This window comes from Symsagittifera roscoffensis, chromosome 8 (assembly GCF_963678635.1).
Source record: "Symsagittifera roscoffensis chromosome 8, txSymRosc1.1, whole genome shotgun sequence".
Lineage (NCBI taxonomy): Eukaryota > Metazoa > Xenacoelomorpha > Acoela > Convolutidae > Symsagittifera > Symsagittifera roscoffensis.
Genome location: NC_087069.1, coordinates 48,064,825 through 48,091,148, shown reverse-complemented (window position 1 = coordinate 48,091,148; position 26,324 = coordinate 48,064,825). Strand labels below are relative to the sequence as shown.

Genomic DNA, 26,324 nt, shown 5'->3' with positions numbered 1-26,324 from the left:
ATTAACGATTCCTCTCGTAAAATACGAGCATACGAAACCTTCTTCTCGTAAAATACGAATGTACGAATAGAGAATACGAAGTAAGAAGTAGCTTCTCATTTGATAGGAAAAGTGGCGTGATTTCCCTATCTGAGTATAAATAGAAGCTCAAAACTACGGGAATTCATTCCCAACAATATCTCTTCTACCACCACAACCTCCCTCTCTAAATTCCCAACAACTTCTCTTCTACCACCACCACCACTCTCCTCAACCACCCCAACCCTTCTCTAAAATAATATTCAATCTCAGAGAAAATATCTCCAATCTCACCGTAAAAAATAAATATTGAGTCAAAAGGCAACTTGCTGCAAAATCATACTAACTTCTTTTCTAATAAAATATTTCTCAGCGAGTTTTTAGATTTACTTTCTAAGATAGAAAGTAGAAAGGACCCTTTATTCCTAGCAAGCGTTTTGTCCGGCGCACATAGTATTGCTAGCGTAATAAATTGGTGCGACCAGTGAGGCACACCTTCTAAAAATTCGCTAAAATTGCTAAAGTCTCAAAAAGAGATAAAAAGCAAAGATTCCAATTCTCAAACTGGAGAATTGTTGAAATTTCTCTTACAAATAAAGAGAAATAATAAATTTCCAAATCGGAAATTTAAGTTTTCTAAATAAATTTATAAACTTTTCTATCTTTCTTTTTTTAATTTTAAGCTAAATATAATATGGCTGATACCCCAATATTCCATCCCAACTTGTCTTTATTGACATTTTTTAATGACATTCTCGTTTCTAAAAGACCTAAACGGACAAATCGTCCTACAAACTTTTATGGAACTACAATTCCATCTAGTTTAATTGGCAAATTTAAAAAGAAATAAAAACACTAAACCATTTATTTGGCCAAACTAAATATATTTTTTAATTCTTTCTATTGGCCTTTTCTTTTTTTTCCTTTTCTCTTTTATAGATATTTCGTTTGTAATAAAACCACAAAACACCAAAAATAACATATTTACAAATAGATTTAAAAATTACTTTTCAACAAATCAAAACTAAGTGGAAAAACCACGACATTAAACCAGAGTGGAAAAACCACAAAACGAATGGCGATGGAATTACAACTTAAAAAGAGTCACATCCGAAAGACGCCGAATAACAACGGCCAATCAGAGCTTAGATTTGCAAAAAAGCAAAAACAGCCTTTAAAAACTAACCACATCTTGCATTCAAAACCTCCTCTCTCTCCAAAAACTAAAATCTGCTGAATTCCTCAACAAAAATTGAAATCTAAACTCAGATTTCCCATCACAAGAAATCCACAAAATGACAAATCTAAATAGTGAACTAGAGGAAAGTGAACTAATGGACCAAGATCCTGTTCTAACCAATCTCGAGGAAATGCTTAAAGTGAGTAATTTTAAAAATTCTTTTGCTATCATTCACCACCAAAAAATAAATTGCAAAAAATATATTTGGTTGGTCTTTTAACTCTAATAATACTTTCGAATCAAACCTCAGCATTTGATCCGAAAGAACAATTAAATGCAAATACTGCAAATAATCTTCGGGTTGCTCATTATGATTGTCAACTAATGACTTCTAACAAAATGTTCTCTCTAAATAAAGTAGCACCTTGCAAAGTCCAACCAGAAAATATTGAAGTAGCCCATGCTTATGTGACTCTATATCAGAGACATTATCGCACAAAAGTAAATGCGACAATGTGTCGAATCAAACACCAATCAATGCGTTGGTTCTGCGATTCTTTTGATTCGAGTGGTATCGACGCTCGACAAAATATGATCACTACTGATCTCCACTTATCTGCCGATGAATGTAAATTGGCCGCCGACAGAGGTTATCTTAACCTAGGCTATGCTAGTATTGGAAATATTCCTTTCAAATTTAATGTTAAAACAGTAACTAATGCCCATGCTGGCAAAGTTGACGGCAAACATCATAACGAATGTGATGGCCGTTCTTGGATTAAATTGGACACTTTTGAAACTTACATGCAAAATGTAACTCTGACTGTTAACCTCAAAGATGGAACAGTCAATAATTGGCAAAACATTCCTTTGCCCTGTCCAGTGTCTGAAAATGGATGTGAAACAACATCCTTAGACGCTTTTGCTTATACTTGGGAAGAACCCAACAATTGCATTTTCACTATTTTAAACAGATTTCCGGCTAAAATGATTCAAAATGAAGAATCATACTATATAATAAAAGGCAGTTCTAGCCCATCTATTCATTCTACTCAACTAAGTGATTCTCAAAATTTTTTACTACAGGTGATGAATAAACCGCAATCTCTTTGTGGTCATCCCAGAATAGTGTATCCAACTTTATATGATTCACTCTTTATTGCATACACTGATGGTTTCAATATGGATACTGGAATCCAAGTTAAGCCAACCCAGAAACGGGAACTATTCATAATGCCGGCCAACGAAATTCTACTTTTCTCACATTAAGTGATGATTCGCCGCCACTCCAATTTTCAAGTCATCAAATTGACTACGAAGCTCATATAGGTACCAAATTGGACTATATTCTTTTTTCTAGCTTCTACATGCTCAGAATGGCCGAGTTAGCCCTTCTGCAAAATCAATGTGAGCTAGAACGCTCCTCAATATTAAATACTTTAATGCTTTCACTTGAAAGCCCACGTTTGGCTGGCTATATTCTAACCAAAAACCGCTCTATGTTCTTAGAGACCAATGGCAATGTTGCCTGGCTCTACCATTGTCCGAAATTTTATTCACCTTTGCAATTAATGGATGAATGCTATAATCGCATTCCCATTATGTATAAGGAAAACATTCGAATTGTCGATCCAGTTACGCGACAAACTTTTCAGTCGGCATATCTACAAGACTGTTCCGACAAACATTCGAATCTCTTTCAACTAGATATTGATGATGATAAGTCCTGGATTGAATTAACCCCTCAAATTACAAGGGTTACAGGACCACATCTCTTTAAATCAAAAGAGATAATTCAAAAGATTAAGCATTCTCTAGCCTCTAGCCAAGGCGCTTCAATCTACACTTATGCTCAAATGCAAAAATTCTGGAACATGATTTCCGATAATTCAGAGATGAAAGGAATACTGCAAAAAGTATCCAGGTCCTTTCTAAATGCTAAGAAAAAATTTCTTCAACGACTCATACAGCCCACTAGGCTCTTCCCAAACAATCTATTTGGACTATCTCATCTCTCCAAACTTTTGGAAAAACGAATACACCCGTATATTCGGGAAAGTCCAATACTATTTAGAAAAATGCGGAATAGTCTTCGCCTCTTTTCTATTTGTGAAATTCATACTAGATTGCCTAGTATTCATAATAAAGGCTATGCATATTCACAAAATCACCGGCCTCTCACTACATTTTAGCAAAGTATTACTTGCCGCTTCATATAATATACTTTTCACTTCCATAGTGACCTCAATTTTCACTCAAGATGAGCAAACTGAAAAATTAGAACAAGAATGTGATCAGAAAATACAAGCCCCTCTTTTAGAGGAAATTGATAAAATAAACCAGGATCGCATGTATCCTCACATCCAATTAACAAGTTTTGAGAGAAGAACTCAAAACTTGGATCACCCAACAAACCCAGTCTAACAAAAAAATTCTACTGTTCTAGGATATACCAACTGATTCAACTACGGACGCAACACTTGATGACGACTTGAGAGATTTCGAGGATCTCCTCTCACTTCTGCCACCAACCGATCCACTGGACTCGCAGATTTCAGCACTAACTCAACAACCAACTGTTTCTACTACTACAACACCCACTCCAAAGCCGACCTCAACACGATCCTTCGTTGAGCCACTACTTCAAACCAATTCAGCTGTCCCAATAACTACAGCATCACAGCCACCACCCCTAAAAATTTCACCCCCTGATTTTAAAATACCCCTGGTTCCCTCAAATTCGAAAATTAAAAAACGGACCCAGATTGTAAGACCATATAAGATACTAACGGCAAATACGCCGGTATCAACTTCTCATTGTCCAATGACCATTAGGCGACAGCCCTTGCACCCCACTGAATTAAACACTAAATTACATATTCAGTTAGAAAGGGAACGATACATTAATTCTAAAAGCAATCCTGGCTTCGATATGGATCTCAATTATGCTTTGAATCCATTAATCAATCGTTTTAAATTAGAAGCCTATCACCCTATAAAAAAAATGTATTCCATAACTAATTCCCTTCTTGAATATCAAAAAATCTATGTTCCAGCAAAATATCTGACAGCAAAATTACAAACCCCCCAGTTAGATGACTATACTGAGCAAATTCAGCGCAGTCATATACATGAAACGCGCCAAATCCGGGAGCTGAAAAAGCAAATCCACAATTTGAAAACAAAAAATCAACAACTTATAGCCCGGTTGGAAGGAAAATTGTAAGAAATTTATCCTTTTATTTAAACATTTATTCTTTCGCTTTATATAGCTATGTAGTATAGCTATTAATTTCTTCTCAACAATTTTGACTTTTATAAAAAACAAAAAACACAAAAAAAAACCCCTTTGTATGAACCAGTCCTCCCCTTATTACGCGTTTGGACAGACTTCACATACTTCAAGAAGAAAAGGAGACTTCGGAAAAAGAATGTTTAAGGAATAAAACTAACCTTCAAACTTTTGAGAAACAGATAATTTTGATGTATTTAATTTTATAGTTAAATCCCTTGGTTGTGTAAACTCTATTTTGATTTCTAAATGTAACTGATGTATTTATATTTATTCAAGCCTGACTCAAAGTATCAGTTGATTAAAAACATCTGCTACCTGTAATACCAATAAACTACTAACCAACTTTATGAGATTGAAAGAAAAAGCTTTTGTTCAGAAACATCTGCTACCCGTAATACCAACAAAACTTTATGAGATTGAAAGAAAAAGCTTCGATCGATCAACAATTAATAAAAATGAAAGTTTTAGTTTTTTTCCTTCTCCAAATAGGAGGATGGATATGTTCTGATTTCAAATAGAAACAGAAACATGAATTATTTTATTGCGTTCACAAAATGTGATGCCGCCGCCACCACCAAAGAAATATGTTTTTATTCCCTTGCAAAAGGAAGGGAAATGCTATTGGAATAATTCGTATAACGTTTTAAGCATTGAGAATTGAAACGACTATTCTCATTCAATACGAATATTAACAATTCCTCTCGTAAAATACGAGCATACGAAACCTTCTTCTCGTAAAATACGAATGTACGAATAGAGAATACGAAGTAAGAAGTAACTTCTCATTTGATACGAAAAGTGGCGTGATTTCCCCATCTGAGTATAAATAGAAGCTCAAAACTACGGGAATTCATTCCCAACAATATCTCTTCTACCACCACAACCTCCCTCTCTAAATTCCCAACAACTTCTCTTCTACCACCACCACCACTCTCCTCAACCACCCCAACCCTTCTCTAAAATAATATTCAATCTCAGAGAAAATATCTCCAATCTCACCGTAAAAAAAAATATTGAGTCAAAAGGCAACTTGCTGTAAAATCATAATCATACTAACTTCTTTTCTAATAAAATATTTCTCAGCGAATTTTTAGATTTACTTTCTAAGATAGAAAGTAGAAAGGACCCTTTATTCCTAGCAAGCGTTTTGTCCGACGTAAATAGTTTTTGCTAGCGTAATACGACCCACCTTTGTACTATTTTGAGATATCCAATTTTGGCTGACTGACCCTAAAAATTTTCTAAAGGCGCCTTCGGCGCCAATCTATACTTATTTTAAGGGGGGAGCGCGCGCCGAAAAAATGCAATTTTTCGGTAAAATTTTTTCAAAAAGTGCCTAAAAACGCATTTTTGGCCTGTTTTTTTTTAATTTTGCCTGCAGCGCAGAAATGTTGGCCAAAACAAGGACTTTTTAGTGCTATGGGAGAGCTCGGAAAACCAATTTGTTGGCCTAAAAAAAGTCGACAAAATTTCGAAAAATTTTTGAAAATCCGCCCCCTCCCCCTCGATAAAATCCTAGATGCGGCCCTGCATAGAAGGCTTGTGTTTTTCCTCGGTCAAGTTGATAGAAACTTTGACAGTTTGGCTTGATTCGGTCAAAATGTAGCCATTTTTTGATCAATTTGTTCCATGCAAAAGTGAAACACCTCAACCTGGGATAAGTTCTCGGAGTGAAAATTTTGTAAGATTTGGAAACCGAATTCAAACTGCAAATATTGCAAAATTGTTTTGAATTTTTATCTTCTTTTCTTTTTGAATCTTGCAAGATTTAAGTTCTAAGTACATTAGGGGGGGGTTCATTTTCACCATCTGTGACGCTAATTATAAAAAACGAATTTTGAATTGAAGGAAAGTTTTCAAATTTGTAATGCATGTAGAATTAAACTACCTTTCCTATCACATTTGGTCGTGACGCAAAACTTTTTAAAATTGACTAAAAAAATTGGTGAAAGGAAAAAACGATAGAGATCCAAAAAATAATGTTGTTTATGTGGATGGCAACTAATTCGTTATATGCCTTTCAAATTAAAAATTCAAACCCTGCTTCATCATTGAAATAGAAAAGAAAAATATTCTTTTTTGGAATCCGTTCTCAACCAATCAGAGTTCTTTAAATTGCCCTAAGCTGACTGGTTCTAAGAAATGTCTTTTTTCGAAATTTCAAAAACAATTCAGACTGGCTGATTAAAAAAATTGGTGAATTTGGTCTTTCACACATGAGAAACACCCCGGCATCTGATACTGGTTCAATGGCATCTGATACTTTTTCTTGTATTTAGTTTTAGAAACTTAAACTTCAAGAACTTTTCAGGTCATGGAGTTACCCGTCCCGAGAAGCCTTTCATGTCCAAAATGACCGCCCAACTCGGACCAAAGAATGAACTAAAGTCCTCGACGTCAATGGATGTCCTGGATCCCAACAAGAATCCACCTAGGCGACGTCTGTACAGTTATGATAAACGCGTCCGCAAACCCCAAACTTAAGTTTTTCCATTGCGAGGCCAAACTGTGCACTATAGAGGAGGCGCATAATTTAAAGTCTCTATGTTTCTGGATTCCAGAAACAAGTCTTCAAACATGTTCCAAATTCTAAGTGGATTCCACTGCCAAAGTTTTGTGGATTCTGCGTACAAAGACCTGTAACGTAAGCTTTGTCGGCACATTTGTTTTGTCGCGGATACCACAAAAAAAAACAAATATAGCTATTTGATCTTACTTTCAGATTTGTAAGCAGATTGCAGATTTCCAAAGAGAGGAACTCCGCAATTTTGTTTCCTAAGAAATTAAACCAGTTGTTTTATATGAACAATTAAAAGCTAGAGCTGGAACGGTATGTACCAATGCGGAATTTATAAAAAAGTGTTTAACCATTGACAGCGGAATCCACGAGAAAATCTTATAACATTGGTTAATGAAGTTGCTGGATTTATCTTCTTAGTATTTGAGAAATTTCCCTGCGAGTAAGTTTTCGCAATCCATTTGGAAACACAATCACCGAAAACTTATTTTAGAGAATTCAGCTTTTTATTATTAAACGCATTTAAGAGAAATGAACGCATTGCCGGTATGAGATATGCACTAAAGTTTAAGTCTAAATTGGAACGACTAATTGTCAGCTTTCGAGAGTTGAACTGCAAACGAAACGTATTGTCAGCATTTGAGATTTGAACTGCAGTGCTATATTGTCAGCGTTTGAGATTTGAACTACACAGAAATGTATTGTCAGCATTTGAGATTTGAACTACACCGAAACGTATTGTCAGCATTTGAGCATTGAGCTGAACAAAACGTTTTGTCAGCATTTGAGATTTGAACTGAACGAAACGTGGTTTCAGGATTTGAGATTTTAGTGCGCTGCGCTGTAAAAAGGAGAATACTGAGTGAAACCAATGATCAACTTTTTCAGAAGAAACTAGAACGCAGAATATTTATGTACTTGAATCCGCAAACAAATGCGGACTCCCTTTACAATTTGCGGATTCCGCTTACAATTTACAGATTCTGCTGACAGTTGCGGATTCCTCAATAGGTCGATTTTACTATATTCGAAATGAAATATATAGCACGTGGAAACAACTATCATGACTTATGTCAATTCCAATTGGTTTCTATGTCTGACTAAAATGCCGTTCAGTCATCAATAGTACAAACTAAGTCGCACAATTTTTAACCCAAATTAACCACCATACTAGTAATTTTACCCCAAATTAGCCATACTAGCCATACCAGATCACAGGTAAAAATTGTTTCAGTTAGTTTTTAGATGAAGATTAAAAGATGTCAAACTGCTTTTCAATTTTGAGCTCTTTAAATTATTATTCTTCAGACTGTATCAACAAATTCCATCAAAAGTACTACAGCTAAAAATAAAAAATCAATTGCGATCAAATCACAGACTCATTAATTTCTACCATAATTGGATTCTAAATTACAGATTTTCAGCAGGAATTTCTCACACCAGAAAAAGAGCAATTTAAACTGAAATTTCAAAAATCTGAAACGCGATTGTGGAAAACCTTTTCAAACTGATTTAAGAATTTTAAGCATTTGTTCATTGTCATAAGAAAAGCCCCCAGATTTCTCTATTCGAAATAAAATGATGTCTAGAATCGAAAACTTAATTAGTTTTTGCAATAAATTTACAACTCAAAACTTATTCCAACTTCTTGCACTCACTAAGTTGGTTTCTTTTGCTTGAAAATCTCAAAAATTTCAGTTTCATTTTAGAAAAAAAAACTGTTCGATAATATTCAACTAAAAGTAAAAGGCTTGTATTTTTTCATAATCAAGCAACCCGAAAAATAAGTAGCCAAGTTTCCGTATCTCAGTCGAAAGGTCAGATGTTCGAGGTCCGCAATTATCCTTGCTCGTTGCTCCAGGACGAAATCATATTTTTCAGGCCATAAAAATAGCCAAAAATTTTACGTGGGGCTTTTTAACGGACACAAAGGTTCTCAGTAAAAAACTGACCAGCTTGTATATTTGTCTTTTCCCGCGTAGATAAGTTGTCCATGACCTACCTACATGCACTGGAGTTTCATGGATAATAGTCAATTATTTTGTCACTTTAAAGTCAGTATCCAAAAAATTACAAAATTAACCGATTAAAATCCATTTAAATTGGGTTATAATCCTAATATTTTATATCAAAAAAATCCATTATAGTTAATTATATACGACTTTAATCCATTAAAAATGAATTATAAACAAAATTTTTTTTTAAATCAAAATAATCCATTTGAGAGGCTATTGGTGAATTTTGCAAGTTTTGGCTTTTTAACATTTTAATTAACTGTTATTTTTTTACCATCGCCATAGTAAAAATTACCCTTCGCCCACTACCTGGCAAATGAAACACACCCCCTCCTTCCCCTACTTGGGTGAACGTTTAACCCCCATCCCCCCAATCGTTTACGTCACCGCCACCGCCGTCGCCGTGTAGCGGGGGTTTGGCGGGGGTTTGGGAGTGGCGGGGGTTTAGGAGTGGCGGGTGAAGGTGTAGACGAGGTGGTTGTTGTAAGGTAAATGGTGGGGGTAATGGAGGTGGTGGGTGTAAAATGTGGAGGGACAAGTTAGGGGTGGGGATGGTAAACTTGGAGTGGGGGGGGGGGGGGGGAGGGAATGGAGTAGGAGGTGGACAATTTTTTTTGAGTTTTTTAGGTTAGGGATGAACAAGTTTGCTCGGGTTTTAAATTTGCGGAACGTTTTCTAATGTTTCATGATATCAATTAGCTGTAAACAATTTTCTACAAAAAAAAACAATTTTTCTACAATTTTCTACTATCAATTTTCATAGATTTTTGAGGCCTTAAAATTAATTCAACTTTTGAGGCCTTATATTGTCAAAATAATCGATAAAAATGGATTTTTAAATGATGAAAATAATCGATTATAATACCCTAAAAATGCATTTGCATGGTTAGATGGATCATGAAAATCAATTATATGGGTTAAGTTTTTTGCCGGCCTAATCCATTATAATTGATTTTTTTCCCATGAAATTTCAGTACGGGTAAAGATTTTAATAGATCCTCCGCGCTTCACAGAAACAAAAAGATAAAATAGATATGGAGTTTTACTTACTATGTCAACCCTAGTGTCGTATGGGTCCATAATAAGTGTTTCCTGTTTTGGGGATCCTTTTATCATAATTGTATCAAAAGTGCCACACAAAACTGGTGAATTGACTGGCATCAAACACAGCAAACTTCGTGATTTCCGAAATGAACTGATGGCAGTTCTGAACAGATACGATGAGATCCGGGAGGTGTTTGAACGAGCCCATCGCTCAGATGAGGAAAAGTTGGAATGGATGGATTATTATCTAGGGATCCATCTAATTTATAAAAAGCTATGCAAGAGCTTCTAGTAAAATTTTAGCCTGCTGATATTTTTCTTTTCTGTTTGTAGTTTTCAAGAAAATTCGGTTGCTGTGCAGTTTTCGCTCGAATGTTCCAGAGTTAAAATTGCAAAACTCATTGGAGCTTTTCAAAAAATTTTTCTGTTTTTTTTTGTATAGAGGCTTAAAACTGTTAATGATTTAGATGCATTGTTTTTTTTCTTGTTCTACAAACAGCTAAAAGTGTTCATTTTAGGTCTTCGCTCTTCGCTAAAATTTCCGACCCTTTAAGGTGCTCAATGTCATCAAAATTGCCGACATTTTAACCCCAACTATAAATTGAAGTAATCATTTTTTTTAGTTCAAATACCTTTCACAAGTTTAATGGATCCCGTTCCAGGCCAGCCAGAAAACAGTCCCGCTAGCAAAAAAGAGGTGATCAGAAGACGCACGCGACTCAGTATTCTGCGTGCTCTAGTTGACCTTGAGTTCATTAATAAAACCATGACAGAGGTCTACGCTTGGACTGTCACAATGGGTCATTAGCAGTTTTTTTTTTGCTTCTATTCACCAAAATTTAACTCTAAAATTGATTTAGGAAAACTTGAAATCAGTTTCAATCCTATGAAAAAATGATGAAAAATTTCAATGTATGCGATTTTTCATGATTATTATGTAGCACTTAATAAATAACAAATTGAATTCCAGCAAAGTCACAAGCCTCATAACATACTTAGCGTCAAATTATTTACAAACAAATAGGTCCAAACTTTCACGCATATTCTTAAAAAAAAATTGCAAAACCTTCGTTCGTGAGAGTTGAACACGAAAATATTGCCATCAAACAAAAAGATTCATCCCCCTTTTCAATCTCAAACCTTTTTTATGCTAGAGTTTTAATTTTATGTAAGTATCTAAGAGTGAGATTTTTTTGTTTATAACAATTGCCAAAAGGTAATCTAACCCCAAGACGATGTAAATTAAGCTCGTTAAAGAATGAATTTTTTTGGGGTTTTTCAACTTTTGTGGGATTTTTTCATTTTTTCAAATCATTAAATTTTATGCAGAACTTTCTTTTCTGAGAACTTTTAGAGAGAGATTAATTTAAAAGTTTTAACAAATATTTGGGTGAAAAAAATTGCTTGACTGACAGGTAATGCGTTCAAATCGGGTACTGACATTGGACCAACTGACCCTTCGGCTTTAAATCTGGCCTATTATGCCCTGGACACAATCGAAAAATATATGATTGGCAGAACTTTAGATGTGAATTACAATGGAAACCAAGCAAACGACGACTCCGATGATGATGATGACGACGATGATGATAGTTTTTAATTTTTTTTCTACAATATTGACTTTTTAAAATTTGGTCCGCTATATTTAAAAAAAAACACCGCATTGTTAAATAGAAGCAAGATTCAAGATAGGTTGTTTTTTCAGTTCTTTTTTTTCATGAATATAGATGCCGGAAACTCAATCAATTTTTTTATAGGAGTTTTACTTGAAAACTGAGCGGATCTATTTAAGACTTCAATCTTGAAACCAAGACAAAAAATTCTGAAGATAAACTTTTAAACTGAGTTTCAGAAGTTGTTTTAACCACGTGTAACCAAGTTCAGAATTCAGAAACTTGAAAATATCAGAGTCAATTTCTGCACACCGGATTGTCCTGCTTAGAAAAAAAAGGCTTTGATAAAACTCCGCACAAAATAAGCTTATGATACAATTCAATGCATAAAGTATATGGGAAAATAAATGTTATCATACGATTCCATTTATGAAAATTGTATGACATGCATTTTCCACTGATATTTGTTTTCAGAATTCCTTCTGATAGTTTTTATCTAAAATCAAATGGACCTACTTTGGGTTTTAATTGAATGAAAACATATTGTTCATGCGTATTTAAGTTTTTTATGGACACAAAACTGCTTATCACACAATTTCCATTTATGAAAGCTGTTTGAAAAGCAGTTTTTCCATAGACTCATGCATGAAACTGTCAATGATAGGCATTTTTCTTGAATGAACGTCAAAACGGGAAATTTTTCTCATTTTACTTTGCATTTTTCATTCCGTTTGAAAAAGTTTCGTTTTTTGTGTTTCAGGGCGAACCCCAAGAAAAAAGTGAAACATATAAAACCAATATGGAAAATGCTTTTAATACAATTCCTTATATGAAAAATGTCTATAGTATAAAAAGATGCTCAACTTTCGTTTTCACACATTTTCCTTTCAATGTAATAAATTGTACAAAACTGTGTGACAGGCATTTTTTGTCAAGCCGTATGTTTTTATACGACCCACGACCTATATAATACAATAACGCAAATACTTTATCAGTTGTCACAACAGCGTTTTCTATCATACACATCTGATTTTTATAAAATTGCGATACTTTTATAGTCAGAAAGCCATTTGCACCAAAAAAATGGGTTTAAGAAAAACAAGGACCATGAACACAATTTGTTTCCGGTCAAACTTTTGAATTTATAATGTTACTCGAGTATCAATTTTACAATTAAAGAGTTATGATTTATATAGTACTAAAAAATGAGCTTTTTAAGTTGTAGAAAAAACTAATTTTCACTACAACCCGTAAAAGAAGCAAAAAAACTATTTATAATCAGTATGAAAAAAAAGTCGTAAAAAATAACGCAAATACTTTATCAGTTGTCACAACAGCGTTTTCTATCATACACATCTGATTTTTATAAAATTGCGATACTTTTATAGTCAGAAAGCCATTTGCACCAAAAAAAATGGGTTTAAGAAAAACAAGGACCATGAACACAATTTGTTTCCGGTCAAACTTTTGAATTTATAATGTTACTCGAGTATCAATTTTACAATTAAAGAGTTATGATTTATATAGTACTGAAAAATGAGCTTTTTAAGTTGTAGAAAAAACTAATTTTCACTACAATCCGTAAAAGAAGCAAAAAAACTATTTATAATCAGTATGAAAAAAAAGTCGTAAAAAATACGTTGAATTTTTTTTCATCGAAATATTTTTAGCTGGGTATACAAAAAAATCGATTCTAGAAACGGAAAATTTTGAGGACGTTTTTCAAAAGCGAAATAAAACAAAAAACTACTAATAAAAAACCAAGAAAAACTTAAAGGGATCGAATTTTTAGACGCTTCTAAAGCTTTTAAAACTCTATTTATTTTCAATTTTAACTAAAAATTTTATTTTTGATGATTTTTGAGATCATCACACTTCAATTGAACTCTTTTTTGGTACTTGAAAACATAACGAAGTTAAACTGTGCACTGGATAGGCGCTCAATTTTGTGTCTGTATGTTCCTGGATTCCAGAGACAAGTTCTTAAACCTGTTCCAAAATCTATGTGGATTCCGATTAAAAAGCTTCAATGAATTCCGCGCTCAAATACCTGTAACGTAAATTTTGTCGCCACATTGATTTTTTGCGTGTTTTGGAACGATTTTGAACAAAAAAGTGTCACAGCTATTTGTCCGTGGAATCCAAAACAGCAGATAAGATTTAAAAAATAGCAATGTTGCCGGTTCCATGACAAATATGTTTTTTTTAACCTGTTGCCGTGACAACTCAGAAAATCCACAGTTTGGCCCATAATGAATTTACTTTTTTCCTGCCGGATCGTTTCTCAAGTTGCTAAAAATTTTCTCAGAAACTTCCGAACAAATACAATCCCCTCCATAGTGTATATATAATACCAATTGCAATCCTTTCCACGACAATAAAAATTATTGCTGAATTGTTTGAAAAGTGTTTAAAAAACCGGTTTTATAATGAACTAGCAAAAAATGTAATTTAGCCGTTTTTAATTAATTTCATGAATCAATTCAAAATTAAGCGCACCAATATTGCTAGATTTGCTTATTTTGATGTTTTTTTGAAGTTTTTTTGTTTGCAAAAATTGCATAATTCTTGCAGGATTTCTAAACTTCTGAAGTTTAGTTGAGATGCAAATCTTGCAAACCTTCTCTTCCTCTAACCCCGTAAAGTAATTATAATAATGATTAATAACAAATTTTACTTGAAGCAAACATCTGAGTTTGCTATTTTTGGCTTTTTGAATTTCATTTAGTATTTAAATTTCTGATTTCCAACTCCAAAATTTTTTTCACAGCTCAGTCTATTTTAGCCAGTTTGAGAGTTTTCTTATGAACGAAAAATTTAGCTTTAAAACATTGATTATCAACTATTCGTGCCAGTACCTTATGTATATCTCGTCTAGGTGAGAGATTCTGATAAGTATTTTAAGTATTTGCTAATTACTTACTAAAGCGATAAAAACACTGCATCAAAAACAGCAAAACTATTAGAAAATTGATTTATAGAATATATCATCTAGCTAATTACATGAAAATGGAGTGCATGACTTGCAAGACTCTTGCAAGTTGATGGTCATTTTTTTAGTTTTTGAGAGAGAGAGAGAGAAAGCTGCAAATCTGCATTATCATAAGATTGTGAATGGTTTCGTTTTCTCACTTTGAAACCGAAAGTATTAATACCAAATTTCAAACATCAGCCAGTTTTTTGACATGAAAGAACTGACTACGTATTCGATTGTTTTTTACAATTTTCAGTTTTTTGTAAATCAATAATTATGAAAAAGTTAATTAAATAACTAATAGTATTGAAACACTTTAATCACAAAGGCAATTTTTGCTTACTGAATGCTTGAACAAATGAAATTGACAGTTTTTTCCGAGATTCACATAATTAATTTTCCAATGGAGCTTTTCTATTGATGCTCCAACTATACTTAAACATGCTATTAAAATGGATAGAAAAAAATTATTTCGAACTTTAAAATAAAAGTGCAATAAACTGGAATCCTATGGGTACTGTTTGCTTCAATTAAGTTAATTTCAATTCCAACTAATTTACTCGTTACAGTGGGAACTGAATATCCTCAGAAGAGTAAAACAAAAATTATTCGAAAAAGCTGAGATTTAACGGCTAAAAACGCATTACAAGTTGAAAATGACAAGCTAGTTTATGCAAATAAATCGTTACAAATTATGACACATCTTTCTCAAAAATATTTGGAAAAACGTTTTTAACAAAAAAGAAATTGTTTTCAATTTTTTTTTCAGTTTTTCTCATGAAAAAAATCTTGTCATTTTTGCTAGAATTTCCATCAAACCAATCGGAGGTTAGGCAGGGCAGTCAGGTAACCACATTATTCTTGTTAGATTTGTTTGAATAACAAGTTCTTAAGTGGGTATTAGCTTAAAATTCATGATTTGATATAATTTGATAATTTTGTAATATTTTACATAAACACGCTTAAACATTGAAAGCTTGTCGTGCGAGTACTTTTTCAATAGATATGATAGTTTTCAAACTTTTTAAGAGCTCACTTAAAGTTTCAAAGTACAAAAAACATAAAAGTTAGAATCGATTTGGTAAGAATTTTCATGCTGATTATAAACCGACCGGCCTTTGGCGTTTAACACAAGAACGTCATATATCAATTTAAAAATGGCCAATTTGTTGTGCGGTCATTTTACTTTGTGTTCAACCGCTCAGTTGTTGCGTCGGTGTTTTTGACTGAGCAAATAAAATCAAATCATAAAAAGATTTATTTTTTCGTCTGCAAAATTTGGAAAATTTTTCATTTTTTCTCAAACGAATAAGTCTGTAAATCACTGTTAAACAAGTTGATTTTCATCAGCAAATTTGCCGATTTAATACTACCCTCATCAAAATCTAAAGCAATAGTTTAAAGTTTTTATTTTGATGGTTGATTACTTAACAAAAGAAAGTGAAAAATTAGAAAATATGGTTATAGATGTATATCATTTTTAACTACTATGCTGTCAATAGTGTGTACTCATGATTGTCGTCAAGAGCTTTGAAAAAAGAAGATTTTGTTTTATGATATTCAAAGAGCCAAATTTGAGAAGAACTAAAACGTATGTTTGATGAGAATTTGAATTATTTTGCCGTTCACGACAACCGTTGGTTTAAAATCGTGTACATTTTTTGCAGCTTTAGCATCTGAGTTGTTTGACTTGGTACAAATTTTGATTTTACTAGACATGGTTGGCTGCGTTTTGTAAACTCAGCTTTTACTTACGAATATTGAATTGTCTAAAATTCCATCAGTCAATAACTATTAAATTCCATTTCTTATTGTCTAAAAAAATTATGGACATTTTTGGCTAATTCTACAAAAAACATTGAGAAAAAAATTGTGTTGAAAATAACTTATGAATTAATTTTTTTGTTGTTACGTAATTGTTTTGGTTTCTTGGAATTTTCCGTCGATGGCTTCGAGTAGTGGTAACGTTCGGCTGAACACCGCCAGCAAAACGACGAGCGGTTCTCGGAAAAGTGTCCAAAAAGCTAACGAACAAGCTCCCTGGAAAAATAGTAGGAAAACATCACGCGACAATCAAGAATACACGAATAAGTTTAACAAAGCGAGTCTGGACAACAGCATTTCGGCTACAAATGGAGTCGGCTTTTTAAACGAGTGGAAGTGGAGTGCCTCCGGGACGCTCCGTCAGGCAGGGCTCATCGAATGTTTCCTATTTTATGTCAAGTTTGAATTAATAATTAGAAAAAAGTGTATCCATTTTTTGCAAATCCATGTTATTTCAGTCAATTTTATCAATATATATGTCATCTTGTATTCGTTTCAAAGCAAAGTTTTGGAATATATAAAAAAACTCTATGCAAAACTCATTTTTAGAAAACTAGTTTTTTTAGTTTTTTTGACAAGAAAAACTAAATAACGATGTTTTAGCAGAAATAATGCTATTTTTAGTTAGGTTTTTTGAACATATATTTCAATTTGGCTGTTTTTCTTCGCATCATGTCAGTTTTGATCTGATAAAAGTTATCCACATCCGATAATCCCTGCCCCCCCCCCCCCGCTCTCTAGGATTCGGACGACATGTTCTCGACTCACTCCAAGTCAGTGTACAGCAGCAGTCGTACGAACAGTGTCCTCACTTCTCCCAGCCCCCCTCATCTGCCAAGAGACAGGGAGTCATGCTCTTCGGGGTCCGACAGGAACTCAATCAAATCGCCAAGGTGGGTGGGGCAATTATATGAGATTTTTATGATTACACAACTCGAAACATCACTTTTCATCGGGGCATTGGGGTGCTCCGATAGTGATGATGCGCTGCAATGAAAGGCTCTGTTCCAGTCGCGGACTTGATTTTTCTGAAGTTCAATTTTTGAAGTTTTTTTTAAATGACTTTTCAGGTTATAAACTGCATTAAAACGTGTTAGCGTGAATAATTGAAAATTTTTCTATCTAAATTTCTTACATTTTACATAAAATGTAAGCATTTATTGCTTAAATTTTTTGTAAGCAATAAATGCTTCCATAAAAAAAATTTCGAATGGCAAATGAAAAAAAAATCTGACAAAGAAAAATATTTGTTAGATCATTTTGCGCTAAAGTTCAACAATTCTTCTGAAAATGCTCCAATAGAAAAAACAAGTTAATTTTGAAATCTTGGCAATAGCTGGAATTGCAGAATTTTAAGATATTTGAGCTTATTATGTAGTTTGTCTGGATTAACTAAATGCCGCTTAATAAAACCTCTATGTTTGGGTAAATTAATGACAGATAAAAATGGATAATATTTATCATAAGTAATGAAAATAATACTGTTAAATAAAGAAACAGTTTGCTGGAGACTCTTCTTTCCATTGGCCACCAATGCATTAGCTTTATAAATATACCTTGCAACCTATTTGGATTCAGTGTACTGATTTTCACATTACCCATTTCGAGTTGATAACCAAAAATAATCATCCATATCAATTTGCACCCGGACTTTGATGGTATGTTTTCCTTCTGCGTGCAATTCCATGCAGAAGAACGTATCATAGTTTTCCATACATGGGTTCTAGAGAAAATTACATGATAAGCAATTTGTCTATAAAAAATTTCCAAAACTGATGAAACATTTTCTCAATTGTCATTTAGTCGTTAAACCAGTTTTATGAACAAAGAGAAAAAAACAATTTCCAGAAATTTTTTATGCCAAGTTTTCACCTTTTTTCCATATTAAGTAGTACAAGCACAGTCTTTTTACATAAAAGAATCAAAGTCACAATGGAGGTTTTCTGTGATGGCAGAAATTGCACTTGTCAGTTTTAGATAAAAAAATGTAACCCAAATCTGTTCAAAAAATAGGCCACGATTTTCAACTTCAGATTTTTTGAAATAGAGGCCTCGTATCCATATACATTTTGTGTAAAATTAATTTTGTGTAAAAATAAATTGTTTAGTTTACTTGGCATCTATCAATACGTGGTTTGATCATAATGCAGGGCGAATCAAAAAGTTAAAGCAAAACACAATACAGTTACCTGGAAAAAGTGTTTTACATACAAATTTATATTACGGCAAAATGCTTATTTTTTTATTTTCATACAATCTTTTTGATCCGATCATTTGAAAAATTTGGAGGAATTTTTGTCTTAGTATTTTTTTTTGCTTTTCACGCAAAATCAGGTACCACAAAAAATCATCGGAATGAGTCGAGTGATGCATCATGGTAAAAACCTTTCGGTCGTGATTTGAAAAAGTTTTCTAAGTGTGAGAAACAGTTTGAAATTTTTATTTTTTTAGTCTTATTTCAAGCTAATAAGGTGAGCCTAAGCAGATTTACTAACTTTTTTTCTGGTTATTTAATCCGTGGAAAATTAGTTTTTTGTTTAAGTAAAATCAGTTTTTGGAGTTTTAGCGCTAATTAGAGTATCAAAAGTTCAAAGTTCATTCGTTTTTCTAGTCGTTTTTTTTGTACAAAACTGTTTTCCAGCTGGCCTTTTTTACTCTGAATGTTCATGGTTGGAATATTCTGTGCTGCTTGCTCAGTAACCAGCTATTCTTTGCTAGTCTTTGGATTTAAATGGGATTTCATGATAAGATTTTTTCTATATTATGAAATTGTATGACAAGCTTTTATTGTCAACCCGGTTGCTACATAACATTCTAAAGTTTTTTCATTTTGTGTACTGTCAATACTGTCAACATTTTTTTTCGAATGCAAACACTACTCCATAGAACTCACAAGGCTATGGGAACGTTCACGGTTTCGCCCTGATATGAACAATCTTGTTGGAGATAAGTACCGCCGATGACAGCAATTCATTTGAGCCATGAAAAAAATCAAAACTGTTATTCCCGTCAGGGGCGGATTTAGGGGAGGGGAGGGCGGCGGACGTTCCCTCCCTCAGGGATTCGGCCCCCTGCCGACCCAAAGGGTCCCCCTTTGGACTATTTTGAAATATCAATTTTTGGTGACGGACCCTAAAAAATTTTCTGAAGGTGCCAATATATATTAATTTTGAGGGGGAAACGCGCGCCTAAACAACTCAATATTTTAGTCACAATTTTCCAAAAAATGCCTTTAAACATCTTTTTAGCCTGTTTTTCAAAATTTTGCCTGGGGTGCAGAAACTTCGGCCAAAACAGGGACTTTTTAGTGCTTTGGGAGAGCTCAAAAAATCAATTTGGTCGACCTAAACAAAATAGGTCGACAAAAATTTCGAAAATTTTTTTGAAAATTCCTCCCTCGAGAAAATCTTAGATCCGCCCCTGATTCCCGTTCAACTTTTAAAAAAATAAACTATAAGTTATAGCAATTTTTCATTAAGCAAAGTTTTACTAATTTTATGTTGATAAGAATGTTGCCTCTCAAGTTCTACCGATGCTTGGTTTGAAGCATATTTTAACTTTCAGAAAAACTCACTAACTTGACAAAAATCTGTTTCAACCAGGTTGTCAAAATAAATATTTTAGTAATAATTTTTTTTCTTCGGACCAACGAGGTTGAAGACGGCATTTTGATACTTGCTACCTTTTGAACAATATCAAATGAAACAACAAACTTATGCTCAATAGTAGCTCAAGTTGCAATAAAAAAATAGCATAGAAAAAAAACGGATAGAAGTTTGCGTTCACGCTCTTGGGAATTCGATATTGTGAATGGTTGCCATATTTATCATCACAATCAATCGTATTTATGACTAACTTTGGTTGGAATAGTTTGAGCTAGTCGCACAGCACCTGAAAACCTTAATCAGAACTAGATCAACGCGGGGTCTTTTGAGTTTTGGAAGGATTGGATTCATTGGAAGGTGGGGTCTCTACTGTACTTAAGTTCGTACCCATGATCGATTAAAAAATTTCTACTTAATAAAATTCAATTTAATTTCTCAATTTTTATCGCAAGTTCCATGTCTTCCATTTTCAAAATGTACCTCATTTGACAAAATTTTTAAAATAGATTCCGAAATCTTGACTGAAATTTCTCAAACATCGCATTTATCGTATTTAAGTGTACTCTCATGAAAACTGTTAGATCAGCTTTAACAGTTTTATTACAGTTTGATCATACTTTATCATGTTAAAATAACGACTTCGAATGCAATTGAGTACGTCCTTCAGACTTACCATGTTTATGCATCATGTAACTGTTCTTTGAGCCGAAAGTTATAGAAAATCTGTGTATATAAAGTTTTACGACCTCAATGACCAAAAAGGCGGGTAATAATTTCAAATTTTGCATCAACAGAACTGCGATTTTAATGCAATTACTATTAGAGTACTCATGTGAACAGAGTATGTAATGGTTATGTGTTCAATTCAACTTCGGGAGAAAAAAGCGTAAAATTGGTTATGTGTTCAATTCAACTTCGGGAGAAAAAAGCGTAAAATCCTGCCGACACAAGGTCGAGACAAAGCCGAGAGACTTTGCGTCGAGACAATTTTTTACAGCTTTTTTTATCAAAATTGGTTTTACTAAAATCTCGTGACAAATATTCAGCAGAAGTTGTACCTGATTTTGCGAAAGCAAAAAACATCGGAAGCTTAACTTCCGCGCCAATTCACAGTCGAGACAAGTATTTGATACTCAGAGCAACCTCATTGCAGTTGCATATCTTGTTTTTAACACGAACCATTAAAAAAGCAAGGGCATGCTTAAAAAATTTGCTGAAAACTGGAAATCTCAGAGAAATGAATGCTCGAATGTGATTGAAAAAATATGTGCTTCGTATTTGAGCTGCAGGGAGCTTCTTCAAGAGTGCCGGAAACGAAAGTGCTTCAGTTTGCAAAAAAATTAATTGTTTTCGGAATAATTTATCGTTTTTTCAAGTCTTCTGATAAATTTAACATCCGGTTTTTATGTTTCCTTGAATTTAAAAAAAAAATGGGAAGTAATTTTACTAACTGCTATGGTATTTGTTCACTTTTTAGTTGATGCCAAAGCTTTTGATTTCTGGTGGCTTAATTTGTACAAATTTTTCTTCTGGCACTTTTTTCTGAGTCAACAATTTGAGTGGATTAAGTAAAAAGATTTGAAAAATATCTTAGCAATGCGAACAAATAATTTTTTGAAATTATCTTGTTGAATTTTTTCTAATCGCCAATTTTTCAGAACATTGATTTTTTTCTGGTCTACGGAACGTTGACCAGAAACAGTCGACGAAACGGAAGAAAACTGCTCGTATCAGGGCAAAACTTTAATTGTTCCGACTGCATTTCAAAACCAATCAAGAAGCGCCAATTGAACAAAATTATGAATTAAAAAAAATTACGACGCTAAATAGTGCATTTTGTGAAATTTAAACGGATTCGGCAACATGCCAAAAACAGAAATATTGCAGAAACTGCACCATTGCTATTTTTCTTTGATATTTTTGCTGTTTTGAATTCCACGGGCAACTATCTAAATTACTGCAAAGCTGAAAATCGCTCCAAAAACAGGCAATTTTGCAGAATCCGCAGCAAAACTTGTGGAGCCCGGAATAGTTGAGTTTGTGGAATCCACAAACAAATATTATTATATATGTTTACCTAATTTAAGTTGTCATGGAATCCGCAACTGTACGAAGAATTGCAAACTGTGAGCGAAATCCGCAAAAGTAAACGGATTCCGCAAATTGTAAGCAGAAACCGCAAAATGTATGCAAAATCCGCATCCTTTTGCAAATTTCTTTTAATTTTGCAGAATCTGCTTTCATTTGCGGAACTTGGAAAAATTATTTATATTCGTTCGTTCCGGAATTCGCAATGAAATTTATGTGCCAGCAAAGCTTACGTTACAGATATTTGCACACTGAATCCACGGAATTTTTGGAAGGAACTCCACTAAAACTTCGAAACATGTTTGAAGACATGTCTGAGGAATCCAAAAACAAACAGACAAAAAATTTTGCGCCTATTCAGTTTGGCCCAGTAATGAAAAATATGAAAAAAATTTCAAATTTTTCTAAATATTTATTTTTATCAAAGTATTAAATAGACTAAATATACTCAATTCATCTTGGAACAATTTCTAAGACAGACTTCATCTCCGCTTACGCCTTAATAGAACGAACTATATTGTCTGTCAATTGTCCCAAAATGACCACATTGAAAAATTTTGAACCCACATAACTTGCAAAAATTGATCAAAAGTAAAAATAGATTTTGTTAAATTTGACAACAAAATTTTTCGAATGATATAAAAAAGTTTGTCTGGCGAAAAAAGACTCACTCGAGCACAAATATTTTGTCACCTTCTTTGAGATTAAGGACAAAAAATTGACGGTTTTTTAAAGTTTAATTGTAAATTAAACACTTGTGATTTTGTTGATATTTGTGGGTTTTAGGTTGAATTTAAACAATGAATGACTTTTTTCCGGGTTCCTTAGTATCCGTGGTTTTCTAATTCAGATATAAATTCAACCCCACAGTTTCTTATCAGTTTCATAAACTGGGAGCAATGTATTACCAACGCTTGATAATTTAGCAGAGAAACAATTTTAAAAAAAAGTTGGGCGATGGATATGGAAGTAAAAAACTTTCAAATCCAACTTCAACCTGCGTTTGATTGTTCATGATAAGTACAGTACGCAATCTAAGAATCTACAGTACGCATTCACGTTTTTTGTCAATTTCAATTATTTTGTTAAATCCTGGCTCTTGTTTTCTAGTCTTGTTTTTTTTGAAGCTCATGATTTTTCATAAAAAGTTTGATTTGTAGTAGCCTCAGTTTTTGTAAAAAGGGTTTTTAAAATGAAATAATTGTCTAATTAAATCGTCCGATTTCGTTGACCTGAAGGAGGTTTTTAACAACTTAGTCATTAATTGTAAACGTAACAATGTTGATTTTTTGATAGTTTAGTTGTCATGGACCACTTAAATTTTAACCATTGTTTTTTACAGCTTTGATGCTCATAATTTTCCAAAAAAAATTCTTCATTTTTGTCCTTTTTGAGCTTCAGTTTTTCATAAACGTTCATAAACGGGTTATTGAAATTTTACAATTATTTTTAATGTTTTTTTTTTCAGACGCAAACTCAAGTCGCCATTCAATGATCAGAGCTCATTACTGCCATCTAAGCCATGTGTGACCTCCAGTCGGGGGGTGGTGGATATGAACAACAGGTCAACAACAACTACCTCCCACAGAGCCCCACCCTCTACTAAAGATCTACAGTCTACCCTCACTAAGCCAACACAACCCCGCGCAAGTCAATCCCAATCTAGCTACAGGTACATTGCTAAAGTTTTCATAGTTTTCCCCCAGCAATTTAACCTATCTCAAAACTACAAAACCTCTGATGTAGACAGGGTCATATTTGGTAGGGGGACCTCTTTGGTACTTTTTAGGGAAACAACTTTTGGCTGACCGACCCTCAATATATATACATTTTTTGAGGGGGAGCGCGCGCAAAAAAGCGCGGTTTTCAGTCAACATTTTCCAAAAAGTGTCCAAAAATGGCTTTTTTGACCTGTTTGACCTGGACAAAAAAGTTGTCTAAAATGTTTTTATAAAATTCTGGGAGCGCTCGGAAACTCAATTATGTCAATTAGGTTCACAAAATTTTCAAAAACTTTTTTGAAAATCTGACCCCCCCTTTCCCTCGATAAAATCCTAGATGAGTGCCTGGATGTTTGGGGGGGGGGGGGGGGGGGGTTATAATTTGTTGTCGCCAGGTTAAGGAAAGAATCATGTGTGTGAAATTTGCATATTAACGTTACAGATTCGCAATTAGGAATACCTGCCAAAAGCACATCGGCCTCTGGATCTCTCAGCTATTGTTCAGTGTTCTTTTTCAAAAAAAAACCCAATTCTAAATCAACTTCCTAACCTGAGTTTTGACATTTAACTAACTTAGTAACTTATCTATCTTATTGTCTTTTAATCTAGTCTCAGTTTAAAAGTCTACTATTTCTTTTTATAGTAGAGAAATCCGTAGTTGTGTATAGTCTTAAGCTAGTCTTAGTTTAAGTAACTCTTTTACCGGCATGTAACTAAAGTTATTACTACAACAATCATCACTTTTTGACAATGGGGGGGGGGGGGGGGTAACAGGTTCGAAACAAAATCGTTTTGCTCGAAAAAATTAAAAATAATCTAAATGTCAATTAGACACAATATGTCAATTTTCAATGTCAAATTCAAAATGATAGTCAAAGTGTGAATAAAAAACAACCTTATAGCTATTTGTTTGTTTCCTAAAAAGCATTTATTTGGGAATTCGAGAATTTTTCTACGCTTATTAGGACAAGATGATATAATAAACTGCAATTTTTCGATTTGCAAACAGCGAATTTCAAAAAAAAAATAGAAACTATAGATTTTACTAGCTTCAGTTTATTTTTTTCTCAAAAGTTTGCTATTTCATTTGTCCTTGTCAGTCAAATTGAAATGCAGTCTAGAAAATGTATACTCGCTTCCTGTAGTGATTCAATTGTTTTTTTTACAAAATGCAGATCATTTTGGTAGATTACCATTAGACACGAATTGTCTGTTTTCAGGTTAGCTTTTTGATTTTCACATAACCCAATTTTATTTGTAGGGAATATTTAGTTTTCGACATTTTTTGACTTGCGAGCTTAAAAGTTCTGTAATGTTAGACAAAGCATCTGGAATTTGTTCATTTCAGATCAATTTTGTTAGTTTTGCGGGATTTATGTTCGTATGTTACAGAAATCCTCACCCCAAAAACTAGAACTTTTGTCCATTTATATAACCGAGAACAAGAGAAGTAACAAAACATTTCTTTGAAATGACCTTAAAAATATTATGCAACCAATGGAAGCTGCCTGGAAAAAAAATTTAGGAAAAAAAACATTCACTTAGGGGTGGATCTAAGTTTTTCTCGAAGTGGGGACTCTGAATTTTTTTTGGAATTTTGATGAGTTTTTTGGTCGACACAATTAATTGTTCTCGCTCTCTTAAGACTACGAAAAAATCAGGTTTTTGCTCCATCTTGTGCACCACGGGCATATTTTTGTGGGCACTTTTCCGAAAATCTCGAACAAAAAGTCAAATTTTTGGCGCGCGCTCTCCGCCCTAAGTTAAAATCTATAAGCGCCGAAGGGGGCCTTTAGAAAAACTTTGTGTCGGTCAGCTTTAAATAGATGTCTTGAAATAGTAACGAAGGGGGACCCTTTGGATGAAGCGGGTCGAGTTTTTTGAATGTGTGAAATCATTCTCATTTTTAGGTCACCAAATGAAGACGACGTGTTCGCGTATTTACCCACAAGCAAGCTGCCAAATACTTCCTCCACCTCTATTTCAACCCCTTCGCACAATCACCACAAATCGAATTCTTCTTACAGGTCATGGTTTACAAGGTCGCCAAGTTCAACCGAGAGCTCGGAGGATTCGGGATTTGTTCGATGAGCCGACAAGACGACTGTTCAATTTAGAAAAAAAATGAAAAACCGAAAACTGAAATAGCCGATAAATTAGAGCAGAAAGTTAAGCATGATTAGAAAATCTCAATCAGCCAAAGAAAGTCTAATTTTTTTGGAACAAAAAAGTTAATCATATTTTTTTTGGAAGTTTTTGTTCAAATATGAGGAAACTACTTTTTTCTTTTTCGTTTTTCTATCAAAAATGTTTTGAAAAACTCTTTTTAAATAAAATTCAAAAAATGGCTAAAATTTATCGGTTATTGATCCTCGGCTTGTCGATTATTAATATGAAAACCAATGAGTTTATTTTTGATATTGAAATAG

General features: G+C 33.6%; 1 protein-coding gene across 1 annotated transcript; it reads left to right on the top strand.

The window, feature by feature from the left end:
* Positions 1 to 16,241: 16,241 nt before the first annotated feature.
* Positions 16,242 to 26,066, top strand: LOC134853211 (probable serine/threonine-protein kinase dyrk2). Its single transcript, XM_063869171.1, has 4 exons — positions 16,242 to 16,845; positions 17,223 to 17,374; positions 23,643 to 23,846; positions 25,806 to 26,066. Exons 1-4 carry the CDS (start codon positions 16,603 to 16,605, stop codon positions 25,984 to 25,986), a joined length of 780 nt encoding a protein of 259 aa, XP_063725241.1. The 5' UTR covers positions 16,242 to 16,602; the 3' UTR covers positions 25,987 to 26,066.
* Positions 26,067 to 26,324: the final 258 nt, after the last annotated feature.

What these genes read in the sequence shown, in the direction of transcription:
- LOC134853211 (XM_063869171.1), top strand. Translation starts at nt 16,603, where the DNA reads ATGGCTTCGAGTAGTGGTAACGTTCGGCTGAACACCGCCAGCAAAACG. An exon ending in CCTCCGGGACGCTCCGTCAG is followed by an intron (nt 16,846 to 17,222) that starts GCAGGGCTCATC and finishes CCCGCTCTCTAG; the next exon opens with GATTCGGACGACATGTTCTC. An exon ending in AACTCAATCAAATCGCCAAG is followed by an intron (nt 17,375 to 23,642) that starts GTGGGTGGGGCA and finishes TTTTTTTTTCAG; the next exon opens with ACGCAAACTCAAGTCGCCAT.